The sequence below is a fragment of the Squalius cephalus genome (assembly GCF_949319135.1).
Source record: "Squalius cephalus genome assembly, chromosome: 8".
Lineage (NCBI taxonomy): Eukaryota > Metazoa > Chordata > Actinopteri > Cypriniformes > Leuciscidae > Squalius > Squalius cephalus.
In genome coordinates this window covers 35,219,610-35,232,003 of record NC_137129.1, presented here as the reverse complement: position 1 = coordinate 35,232,003, position 12,394 = coordinate 35,219,610, and the positions used below count along the sequence as shown (strand labels likewise).

General features: G+C 35.2%; 3 protein-coding genes across 3 annotated transcripts; 2 read left to right on the top strand and 1 right to left on the bottom strand.

The window, feature by feature from the left end:
• Window positions 1-130: 130 nt before the first annotated feature.
• Window positions 131-4,716, bottom strand: LOC307162891 (proteasome subunit beta type-7-like). The gene is made up of 8 exons (XM_079878615.1): window positions 4,601-4,716; window positions 4,199-4,292; window positions 3,179-3,276; window positions 2,529-2,669; window positions 2,262-2,377; window positions 1,729-1,787; window positions 1,029-1,180; window positions 131-879 (listed from the first exon to the last, which is right to left on the bottom strand). The coding sequence occupies exons 1-8, from the start codon at window positions 4,660-4,662 to the stop codon at window positions 762-764; spliced, it is 840 nt and encodes a 279-aa protein (XP_079734741.1). The 5' UTR covers window positions 4,663-4,716; the 3' UTR covers window positions 131-761.
• Window positions 4,717-4,728: 12 nt separating this feature from the next.
• Window positions 4,729-8,100, top strand: psmb12 (proteasome 20S subunit beta 12). Its single transcript, XM_079878620.1, has 6 exons — window positions 4,729-4,859; window positions 5,532-5,602; window positions 5,686-5,817; window positions 5,895-6,024; window positions 6,375-6,519; window positions 7,836-8,100. The coding sequence occupies exons 1-6, from the start codon at window positions 4,812-4,814 to the stop codon at window positions 7,961-7,963; spliced, it is 654 nt and encodes a 217-aa protein (XP_079734746.1). The 5' UTR covers window positions 4,729-4,811; the 3' UTR covers window positions 7,964-8,100.
• On the top strand, window positions 8,086-12,270 carry psmb9a (proteasome 20S subunit beta 9a). Its single transcript, XM_079878619.1, has 6 exons — window positions 8,086-9,365; window positions 9,611-9,678; window positions 9,934-10,065; window positions 10,207-10,336; window positions 10,479-10,620; window positions 11,774-12,270. Exons 1-6 carry the CDS (start codon window positions 9,309-9,311, stop codon window positions 11,899-11,901), a joined length of 657 nt encoding a protein of 218 aa, XP_079734745.1. The 5' UTR covers window positions 8,086-9,308; the 3' UTR covers window positions 11,902-12,270.
• Window positions 12,271-12,394: the final 124 nt, after the last annotated feature.

Below are 12,394 nucleotides of genomic sequence, written 5' to 3'. Positions count from 1 at the left end.
GGACACACCCTATTCCAAAACGCATTATAGAGTTGTGTTGTTAAGTTTATTGCCTGAAACTGCAAAAGAAACTATAGAACCTGTTATAAAAATGTGAAATGTGTCACAGCCTAAATGAACTGACCCTATTGAATTTGTGCTTATAATCTTTAATTTGATTTTCTAGTCACAACCAGTACTGTTCAAATGTCAAAATAAAGGCCATTGATTGTCATTTTCCCCCTCTTTATTAGTATTCTTTAAGTTGCTGCATATTAAATGTTCCATTATTTTATTTAAAGATAGCCTATAAGTCCACTTCAAAAATGTAACATACAAGGACTAATACATAGGCCTATTTATCATTTGCAACATATTTAGGCATACACAGTAATATTCACGTTTTTTAAATATTGTTTGAAATCTCTTTAATTTGACTTTAGATGTTTGTTTTTTATTAAAGCATCTCAAATAACCAACAGTAATTGCACAAAATATAATTTAAATGTCTTTGTGTTGCATTATTTACCAAGTTTTGTTATGTTTACTAAAACAGATCTTTGAGTTTATAAAACATTCCAAAAATAAATAAATAATATGGTTCAGTTCATGTGCTGGAAATTGTATTTTATTGATGATGATCTCTGCACTCTCTACCATTTGCACAGTCCACTAAAAGCCATGGAATTAAGAGAATAAACATCAGACATTAAAAAAAAATGTTTTACAGCAAAATCTAATCCGAGTTGATCACATCACAACATCACAGTGTATTTCTTGGCTCAACTGGATCCAGTTTCCATCATTTGAACTGTCTCATGCACCAACTCCAGCTCCAGCTGAGTCACGGTTTTAGTTAGAACTGGTGTTGTACCGGGCTTATACTTATACTTTGCCTGTCTGTGAGAGAAAGACATATATTTTTCAGTATATTACCAATATAAGGCATTAGAATTAACACAAACCTTTGAATATGCACAGCTGCTGTGACATATTCAAGTAAGAAAATAATGTAATTACATAAAAAGTAATAATTTGTGTTGTCTTACCTCTTATAGTTATATGGGGACTCTTTGTGAGGTCTGATATAGTCCACCCCCTCTTTTGTAACGACACACAGGTCTATGTTGTTGCCTGATCCCAGGTCACTCATGATGCCTGCATGGACGGCATCACTTACCAGTGCCTTGGCCTCCTCTAGCTAAATGTAAGACAGAAATATTTCAGGCATTTAAAAAAGGATAAGTAAGGTTTATCCTAAATGTCTTTTGCAAGCTTTTGCAGATAATCTTTTGCTGTAAATTTCAAGGACATATAATTAAGTAAATTTGTGAAATAATATAGAATAAAGTGAGTAATTTTAACTTAAAACCTTTCAGTTTATAGAATAACTGTTAAATCTATGCAATGGCTCTTAAAAATAACTAATAACATAAACAAACCTATACAAATGTTGAGTTGTCATACATGATAAACGTCAAGTCACATTTACAGCCCAGTCAGATGGAGAGCTAAATTGTACAGTACTTTGGAATCAATACTTGAGAACTCACTACAAACAATCCAAAGTAATATATACTTATAAGTTAGAGCTGTCATTTCTACATACATGCTTAATATTTTCAAGTTCATCCTGAAACGAAATATTTTTTTTCTGTTGCACTTACTGTTCCAGCACCTTGAGCAACAGGAACACAAAAGTATAGACATCTATAGAAACCATAAGCAGGTTAAAAAAAGGCAACTTACATCCATGTTTGCTTTGAATCTGTCCTCCAGTATCCCCATTGCAGCCAGATTACCAGATCCTAAAAACACAGGAACATAGCGGTCATTAGTTCTCTTGAGAAATTATCACATATGTGCACAAATATTTTGCAGGAATTTCCATTGTGAAAGCGGAACACGTCATAACATTCAAAGATCAGCTGATGAAGACTAGCCATTTGAAAATTAGATAAATATATACACTTAAAAATAAAGGTTCCAATCATGGTTTTGAATCACGTTAGGTTCCCCAAAGAACCTTTCAGCAGTCAGTTCTTAAAAGAGGCTTTTCTTTTTTCAAAGGACAACACTTTTTTATTAGAACTGTTGTGCAATGGAAAGGTTCCATGGATGTTAAAGGATATTCCATTTATGTCAATAATGAACTTCTTTTTTTTTTTTTTAAGAGTGTAATACACTATTTTTCTAAATGAAGTGCATTATCTTCTGAATTAACACATTCCTCACCTTTAAAATATATAATTTTTTTCATCAATTGGATGTCACATACATACCCATGGCTAGATATGGCACCTTATCCATGCTCCCATAAGGGCCAACACTGTACAGGTGACTGCCAATGCAGTCAACACCCCCTAAAATTAGATGAGCTCCAATCATACCTCGATACCTGATAAACAGAAGCACAAGCAATTAAACATTATTGTGTATAGACATAAAACAGCCTTACGTTTTTTATAGTTCAAACAAACATACATGATCACACAGTGTATTTGTGATAACAGGTGAAGATAATAATACACCACCAAGTCAGCACACACCTGAAGAGCATGTCTTGAAGTATGTTGACTGCCATGATGACTCTTGGGTTCCTGCCGCTGTTCATGGAGAATATGGTGAGGTTTGATGACAGCATATCTGTCGTCTTCTCTGTGTCCGCTGCTGTTCCTGCTCCACAACAACTAACACAAATAAAATGGTAACACTTTACAATAAGATCTCATGAAGTTATAAGCTTACACTAAGATACAATATTGATAATATAATAGGTACAACATTAATGAATGAATTAACTATAAACTAACAATGAGCAATATATTTTGCAGCATTTATTAACCTTAGTTAATAAAAAAAGGTTAACGTTCATATTTTCGTTCATAGTCCATTACCTAATGTTAACAGATACAACATTTGACCTTAAATGTTTAGTACATGTTGAGATTAACATTAACTAAGATTAATAAATGCTGTATAAGTCATGTTAACTAATGCTTACAAATTAAACCCTATTGTAAAGTGTTACTAATTAAAAAAAATTTTTTTACGGATTTATATGCATTTTTATTATTATTTGCTTTATAAATAATGTATATTTGACATTTAAAAAAAATTGATTCGCACTATAAAAAAAGGCCATAGATGTTAAACCCTTTTTATAACTGGTGGAATGGATCTTTAATCCCTTACTTACTATATGTTAGGTGCAATGTAGTGAATCTTGGCACACTTTTTATCAGCAACAACCTCATCAGAAGTGGCTCTTGTGTCTGCTCCCAGAACTACACCATCCTACACACACACACACACACATACACTATTTTAGTTTGTCAGAAATATCTATATGAATTGATTACATTCCCGTAAAAAAAAGGTACAAATCTGTCACTGGGGAGGTCACCTTTCAAAAGGGACACATTTGTACCTAAAGAGAGCATATTAGGGTACGTCTGGGTGATCCCCCACCTTAATTTCTTCTAGATGACACAAAATCTCATCTCAGCACTTTTGATGAGTTGCTACACTATTTTTAATTTTGTCATTTCAATTGATTATCAACATTTGTGAGATTTAGTCACCCGAGGAAAAAACAAACCAAATAAAAAACAAGGTCTCTAGAAAAAAGTGATGACTGTATTATGTTGAATATCAAAGTTTTCGTCCATAGTTGTTAATCAGGGATTTGTGGACACATTAATTTTTTTAGATTTGTGGAATAAAAGTTATAGTTTTTATTGTGAAGAATAAATATTAAATTAGACCCTTGGGGTAAGATGACCCAATCTGGCACAGAAGGCTCCAAGTGGAATGTTACTGTTATTATTTTTAAATACCCCATTTAATACCCCAGTTAGAGGGCCAATAGTGGAGTAAGATGGCATCTTTGAATAATTTTACATTTTGTTCTGTAACAACTAAAATAGTAAATGTTTCTATTTATTTCCTATAATAACACATTGGCTGATGCATCATCATCCTGCACATGTTAATGCACCTGCTTATATCTAAATATGTTGGGATTTAAAAGTAAATGCATATTGTACAATGGCATCTTCCCCTATGTTACCCTACCTCAAAGGAACATATTGGTACCAAAAGTGTACATATATTAATACCTAAATGTTTCATAATGAACCTTTTTTACAGTGTACCATCCCAGTGACAGGTTTTGTACCATTTTTTTCTGAGTGTATATGCTTTGATTTCTAATTACCTTATAAACCACTCCAGCAATGGTGGTGCCTGTTTTCATGGGTTTCGGAGCCTTGATCTTCCCCTCTTCTGAACCATTCTCCAGTACAATATTTCTAAATGGAGGAGGAGGAGGAGATTTGTGTAGCTACACGATTTTGCAATGAGCAGGTCATGTCAGGATACACTTTTTAAAAGTTTTAAAGAATTTATATGATGTGTGAATATTGGATTAAACTCGATTGTAGAAAACACTGTACGTTTTCATTTTGAGGAAAAAGACCGAATTAGGTCTGAACACACTTTCACTTTTGTTCCGACACCGTGAAACAATGATAATGATAATGCCAAGTAGCCTATATTCTTTACATTTTACGCACAGTATTATCACATTATAACTGTGAGAAGCCTAATTTCTTCTTACCTTGTGGAATTTTCGAAGTTAAAACCAGGCAGAGCAGGGTCGAGGACGCAAGAAAGTGCCATGTCTAAAATCTACTCGGGAACTGTTCGCTTCGTGTAATGCCCCTCGCGAACTCTAGGTTTGCTGTTCAGATGAGCGTGTACGTACATCCACAGTCGAGCGACTCGTAGGCGAGACGTTTATCCACAGTCTGTATGTCGAGTTTATAATAATGGAGAGGCATAATTCATACTCACAAGTAAAAGGTGTCAGCACTGGCGTAAGTTGGCTATTTATCGTGTTTATAAATGACTTAAGCCATTGCAGCTTGTTGTGTGAAAAGCTGACGCGAAATTGACTTTTAAATATGCTAACGTTACGCGTCGGAGGTTTATTTGTTTATTTGATCGTTTGAGACAATGTTATGGAATAATCGTTTAAATATATAGTTATTTATCTGTGTGGTTGTAAATCTGCAGTTTAAGTAGGCTATAATGTATCTAATATAATGTGTAAAGTTACTTTCGCTTTCGTGGATGGATATTGTGGCATCATTCGTCAAGGCGATCGAGGGACATCTTGAAATATCAACTTCCATTTGGAGATATCTAAAGTTTTAATTATGGATTGTCGTAAATTCCCACTTAGCTTACTTACTTAAAACAATAGTAGAAAATGTTGTAGGGTCAGTTCCCCCTCTCGATTCATTTTCCATTTGACCATAGATGTCACTAAATCTCACCTCAACACAATTTATTGAGTGCTATGCCTTTTATATTTTGATTTAGCTGCATTTGTGAGAATTATTAGACCTGAACAGTTAATGAGGTTAAAAGCTAATACATTTATAATTTTCATATATGTAGCATTTTATATTAATGAAACTTTTTTTTTTTCAAAAATATAAAAGTCATTACTTAACTAATTCATGATTTTATTATTAATTGGTTAGACCACCATTCTTGCTGTTAAGTTCAATGGAGGAGTTATCATTGGGTCTGACTCCAGAGCTTCTATGGGAGAGTGAGTATTTTCCAACAATTTGTTCATTGTCCTATTACACACAATTACAGCTCTCTTAACTACAATATAACTTTTATCCACAGGTCTTATGTGTCATCCAAAACCATCAACAAGCTGATCCAGGTGCATGATAAAATATTCTGCTGTATAGCTGGATCACTGGCAGATGCACAAGCTGTTACCAAAATGGCCAAATTTCAGCTGTCTTTTCACAGGTCTGTTCATTTCTGTAGCAAGAAAGGCTGAGCTATTAAGTTTTGTCCGTGGCTGTAAAATCTCTATATGTCTTTAGTATTCAGATGGAATCTCCTCCCTTGGTGAAAGCTGCAGCATCCATTATGAGGGAACTTTGCTATAACAATAAGGAAGAGCTGCAGGCAGGCTTCATCACAGCGGGCTGGGACAGGAAAAAGGGACCACAGGTGATGCTTTGCTAAACACAAACTAAGAATATAGACAAGGACAAAGGATATGAATAAAGTTCAGCATCACAGTCACATGTGGCTCTCAAATGCTCTTAAAGCCATGCAAATAAATAAAAATAATAAAGAGTAAAATATAATACTAACAGCACAGTTTGCATTGAGAAATATTAGTTGGTGTGGAAATAATTAGAACTAATGTTACACAATAGCAATGTAAAGCAAAATAAAGCATTTTAGTTAAGCACAGTAAAACTATTGATTTTATTGTCTGTTTATCAAGTGTTATACAAACCTCAACCACGCAGATGCATAACATTCTCTTTTGCAAATGTTTTGCCTTTGCACAGATATATGTAGTGTCTTTGGGAGGAATGCTACTCAGTCAGCCTTTCACCATTGGTGGATCTGGCAGCACATACATCTATGGTTATGTGGATGCCAAATTCAAACCTGACATGAGTTTGGAAGAGGCTACACAGTTTTCCACAAATGGTACTGTAGAATTGCAATAAGAAGTTTATTGACATTTATATATTGTGAATAAAGCAATGTTTTATAGGGATGTCCCGATCAGGTTTTTTTGCCCTCGAGTCCGAGTCCGAGTCATTTGATTTTGAGTATCTGCCGATACCGAGTCCCGATCCGATACTTAATACATAAAAAAAGAATAAAGAAGAGCGAAAAAACAGATCCAGGATGTTCCTTATTTTTTATTTAATTCACCTTATTTTAACATTCAACAACTCTGTTAACAAACAGAGCACTTCTGTGAGGTAGCTTGAACAATCAAGTAATACATAAATTCTTCACTTTTGGACTTAGTGCAACAGTAAATATAAAAAAAGTCTAATATATAAACAAATAGCACCTCAACTTAAAATACCCGGCAGGCATGTAAACAAATAAAAAATAAAAGTGCTACAGTGTTTGCAAAGCCAGTAATGTGCTTTTAGGAACTGCACTCCTAACTCTTACACCGGTTTCACACTGCACTGTTAGCAGAGCGTGCAGTGCGTATTTTTTTCGCCCCCATGTTACCAGATTAAACCAGGCTTTAGAGCATTCACACCGCGCGCAGAGGCGGCGCGGCAGTGCGTATAGCAGAGCAGAGCAGAGCAGGAGTGCCGCGATCGTTTCGGCGCCGAGTCTATTTTTGCTGCGCCGCTTTTGCTGAATTAAAGTGATAATACATTGATCATGGCCAAAATACACCACAGTTTTATCCAAAAAGTGCATTGATGATATCTATTGTGTTTTAAAAAGTCAATCAAATGACCAACAGCAATTTAAAAAGAAAACAAATGTCCAAAAACAAACTTGTTGCCATAACAATAAAATCAAAGATGAAACAAAAGTTATATAAATGAAATTATTAATAAAATAAGCTTCTTGACAAGTCTTTTCTCTTAAATGTATTTGAAAACGAAAAAAAGCAATGCCAACTTATCCATTATGGAGTACTCTGTCTGACTCTGTAGCCTACACAACCCGCGGTTCAGCCGCGCGTGACAAACGCTGCCAGTGTGAAAGCAAAACGCACGTGTCCTGCTCCTGCTCACCATACGCACTGCTCCTGCGCTGCTTACTAACGCGTGCAGTGTGAAACCGGCGTAACTCTGTGCCACCGCATAAATATTGATGTGTTAAAAAATAATGAGAATATATATATCCGAGTCCTGATCGGGAGGTAACGTCCGATTCCGATCGAGTCTGAAAACACGTGATCGGGCCCGATTTCCGATCATGTGATCGGATCGGGACATCCCTAATGTTTTAAGAGTTAATGGCTAATGTTTGTGTCTTCACAGCTTTGGCTCTGGCTATGGGTCGGGACAATGTTAGTGGTGGTGTGGTTCACCTGGTTGTCATCACTGAAGCAGGAGCCAAGCATATAGTTGTTCCAGGAGATAAACTGCCCAAGTTCCACGATGAATAGAACACATAACTATGACCAAACTAGACAGTTCTACGAATATCACTACTTTGTGATTGTGTGCAGATTTATGATTTTGCTGAAGCTTATTTTCCACACACCCTTTGTTATTCATAATAAATATGAAAAGTGTTATGTACAGTGTGATGTCCCTTCTTACATTCATAGCATATTATGTCCGTTTCTGATTCATTTTGTTTGTAGAAATATGGACATGCAATCATAAGAGTATCCACACAAACTATACAAAATGGCAAAGAGTGCTTTCAAAAAAGAAAATGGATGAAATTATTTACTATGCCTCCTCCATCTTTCCTGATTGTGAACTTTGAAAGGGCCCATCTATTTATTTGGGGACCTATACAAGATTATCTTTCAATCTTTGACCAAACATTTAGAAGAAAACACTAAAAATAATGATTTTGTAAATACAAGTAAATACAACAGAGCAGATCTACAGTAGTACCTTCAGTTCAAGCCTTAAATTGAAAATATTAAGCATTTTCTACATTTGCATTCAATTTGTGTAGAAATACTAATTTTGACCTATGCAAATAATAGGGTTGTTTATGATATTTACAAAGATTCCTCAGTTGTCAATACCAAAGTATTTATAAATGTAAGTACATATCAAAGCCATAAAATTAAGTAAACATCGGCTTCATTTGATGACACTGGTGTTTCCAGCATGCACAGGTGCATAAATAATTCATTTGGTTGCATTTCTTCACTGTGAGTTTTATTTATTTAATGTTTTTATTGTTTTCAGCTGTAGTAAGGTGTGGTTTTGGGACAACTGACATTTCTTTTACATTCAAAATATCCCATTTGTTCTAAAAAATTATCCACTGATTGTTACCATTAAAGTGTATGAAGTGAAGGGTCTGTGTGTGCAAAAAAGATGCTTCACTTAAGGGCCCCAGACCCATATGCGAAAAAAGTATAAAAGGGGGTGATGTGGGGAATTACTTTAATTTAAATTATATGTCTACATATTTTATAGGCTACAGTTAATTTTTCAAGGATCTTGACTTTTTAATGTGGTCGTTAAATTGACAGTACTACAGTCATAGGCTTGCTTCAGTGTGTGAGCTGAGCACAAAGGGAAGTAACTTCTTTCACTTTCTGTTAGACAGAAAATGGAGGAATAATGTTGTAGGCACCTTAAAATACTGCAGGACTAGCAGTACTACACAACAAAGTATCTTTTTTTGGAATTCAATTGATTCGCACTATAAAGTGTTTCGTTTGAGTTGTGCAGAGCTATCGAGTGTCGAGTCTCCTCTGGCGTCAAGCGAAGGCAGGTTTGCACAGGACAGGTTGGCTAGTTGCTTTCCATCCATTCAAAATGTCGGAGGAAATGTTTCCAGAACCAGGATGGCTATCTGAAGAAGTCAAAACCGGGGTAAGCCATCACCTCATGCGCTTAAAAGACTCGAACGTGTAGTTTATTTCAAGCTGCATAAAATAAAGTTCACATTTTAAAACTTTTTACGATAAAAAGATTAGCTTGTAAAATGCTTCAGCAAGCGTTAACCTTTATTCTTTCTGTAAGGTTAGCGTCATAAAAAAATCACGGGCTATGTAATATTTAACATGAATGCAATTTAGCTTGTTTTTCTTTATTTCTTTCTCTCTTTTTTATTTTAGACGACAATCATCGCGGTTACTTTTGACGGTGGAGTTGTTCTTGGCTCAGATTCCCGAGTGTCAGCGGGGTAAGATACATTTGTACTATAGCCTGGTTTATGCAAAGCTGTAACCTATTACATTTAAAAAACTTTCCACAGAAAGTTTAAAAACATCACACAATAGTAGACAGCGTATGATATGCTCATTGGAATCTTTCCAACGCAATGCTTTAAAAAATATAGACGTACAGAGGTATCATTATTTAAGACATAGAAAATCGAAGTCATTTATTCAGTGAATATTGAACATTAAAATGCTGTTTCTTTGGGAATTGTTTTCAGGGAGACAGTGGTGAATCGTGTGATGAACAAGCTCTCCCCCCTCCATGACAAGATCTACTGTGCTCTGTCTGGATCAGCAGCGGATGCTCAAACCATTGCTGAGATAGTCAACTACCAACTGGATGTGCACAGGTATTTATCACCAATGTCTGTTATTCTCTGAGTCTATAACTTTAGATCATGAACTATCTGTTTGGCACATTGACAACCAGTACCAAAGCAATGTGCCTCATAGATTGTCCAGTGTCTCATAAATGTGATGTATCCTGACAGTATTGAAGTGGAAGATGACCCACTCGTATGCTCTGCTGCTACTCTGGTGAAGAATATTTCATACAAATATAAAGAGGAACTATCAGCACATCTTATTGTTGCAGGGTGGGACAGGAAAGCTGGAGGACAGGTTAGATAATTTTGGTTATATTACAAACTGATATATTGTAAACGTTATGTATAGCAGGTCATTTTGAATTAAATTATACATGTTAAATATCATAATGTTATTACTATTGTATATGTGGTCATGTATGCCTCATTCCAAACAGGTCTATGCAACACTTAATGGTTTGCTGACCAGACAGCCTTTTGCTATTGGTGGCTCAGGGAGCTTTTACATTAATGGATTTGTCGACGCAGAGTACCGAAAAAACATGACAAAGAGGGAATGCCAAGAGTTTGTAGTAAATGGTAAGTTTGTGCAGTAAACAAACACATATATGAGAAATGTCATGTGCTGCTGTTTTTTATTTTTGTTGTATCCTGTCATGGTTTAAACTGCCCTTTCAATCATCTTGTCAGTTAAAATCTTTCACATTCAGTTAAATTGAACTTCCTACCGCATCTGAGAAAAAATGAGTATCACGTTAATCTGGCAGTCATGAGTCTTACATGTGGAGAAATCTTATAATGTGTTCGCATGATGATTGTCGCCATTATAGTGTAGAAAGTGAAGGGTCTGTGTGTGTGAAAAAGATGCTTCACAGTGACAGAACTTTAGGGCCCTAGACCCTAATGCGAAAAAGTATAGTAAATGGGTGCAATGGAGGATTAGTGCATTGAAAAGTTATAGTGACCAAATGATGCATTGAAAAGTTAGGGACCAAACTTATGTCCTTCAAGATGGCTAATTTTGATCGGTTTCTGGGTCACAAGCTGGAGGTCGGAGGAGCAAAGAAGCATCAATTTGAGTATTGAGAAACACCCAGAGTGTGCAGACCTGTACTTCAAATTCTAACCAAAAGTAGACCATCCGGGTATCTTTGGAGTACTCACTAATTAAATGCGAATAATATTAGGACGAATAGTATGTGAACTGGGATACAGTAATGTTGATAAGGAAAGAGATGGTATGTTATTAGTGATTAGTAAAATTATTAAAGTGCTAATTTTAGAGATGCAGATGGTAGATCAGTTATAGTTAAAATGACTATCATAAGTAAATATGGTAAATAAGGTGGAAATAGCAGAGGTAAGGGAAATACTATACCATACTAAACATGTTATAGAAACAGGTGCATTGCATCAAGTATAACAGGAAATGACCAGCAATTGATAAGCATGTACTGTAGATGTGCAACTTGCACAATACAGTTTTATATGTGGCCTTCGTATTTAGAATTCTCCCTTTATCAATGTGCTGGATTCAACTCTAACATTAGCTCTGCCAAGAGACTGATTGTAGATGGACAGCCTTTTATTTTTCTCATAAAATCTCAATAACTAGTATTCAATGACTGTAAATATATTGATGAAGATCAGGCCAGGAACTGACAGGATTTATGTTACTTTCATAATCATAATCTCTCTAAATCAATGTCTCTCTCTCTCTCCCTCTCTATAGCTCTCTCTCTGGCGATGGGTCGGGATGGCTCAAGTGGAGGCGTTGCGTATGTTGTTACCATTGATCAAGATGGAGCAGAAGAGAAGTGCGTTTTAGGAAATGAACTGCCTAAATTTTTTGATCAGTGAATTTAAGTGAATTCTTTGCTCTGAAATTAAGAACATCAACATGTATAATATTAACCTGCTTTCATAGAGCATGAGATTGCAGAGTTGTTTCTATCAATTGTTTTGTTGAACCACTGTTAACAGCTGTATTCACTTTGTCTCAAAGTTTGATAATAAACCATATTAAAAATGTATATGCTTTCAAGTTAATTCTGACACCAAAATGATTTGAGTCAAAAAAGGATATATTAGCAATAATAGAAATACTTATGGACCTGTCTAAACAGAAAACTGAGCACAGCCTATAAGGACTCCTTTGCTATGACTCATCATTTGCTAGGCAGAAATGAACAAGGCAGGTTGTATGCATGTTCTGTTATGGCTTCTCGGAAAAGGGAATATTTGTTGCATCTTAAAAAAAAAAACGTACAGTAACAAATATACATTATGAATAATACTAATGATAAAATATTTATTGATTTGTTTTGACTATATACAGCTGAAGTATTTTTTT

Coding starts and splice junctions, on each gene's coding strand:
- LOC307162891 (XM_079878615.1), bottom strand. CDS start 4,662: ATGGCACTTTCTTGCGTCCTCGACCCTGCTCTGCCTGGTTTTAACTTC. Junction 2,378..2,528: donor CTTCAAGACATGCTCTTCAG/GTGTGTGCTGAC, acceptor TCTGTTTATCAG/GTATCGAGGTATGATTGGAG. Junction 880..1,028: donor TCCCCATATAACTATAAGAG/GTAAGACAACAC, acceptor TTTCTCTCACAG/ACAGGCAAAGTATAAGTATA.
- psmb12 (XM_079878620.1), top strand. CDS start 4,812: ATGGAGAGGCATAATTCATACTCACAAGTAAAAGGTGTCAGCACTGGC. Junction 5,603..5,685: donor TCCAGAGCTTCTATGGGAGA/GTGAGTATTTTC, acceptor TTTTATCCACAG/GTCTTATGTGTCATCCAAAA. Junction 6,520..7,835: donor TACACAGTTTTCCACAAATG/GTACTGTAGAAT, acceptor GTGTCTTCACAG/CTTTGGCTCTGGCTATGGGT.
- psmb9a (XM_079878619.1), top strand. CDS start 9,309: ATGTCGGAGGAAATGTTTCCAGAACCAGGATGGCTATCTGAAGAAGTC. Junction 10,337..10,478: donor ACAGGAAAGCTGGAGGACAG/GTTAGATAATTT, acceptor CATTCCAAACAG/GTCTATGCAACACTTAATGG. Junction 10,621..11,773: donor CCAAGAGTTTGTAGTAAATG/GTAAGTTTGTGC, acceptor CCCTCTCTATAG/CTCTCTCTCTGGCGATGGGT.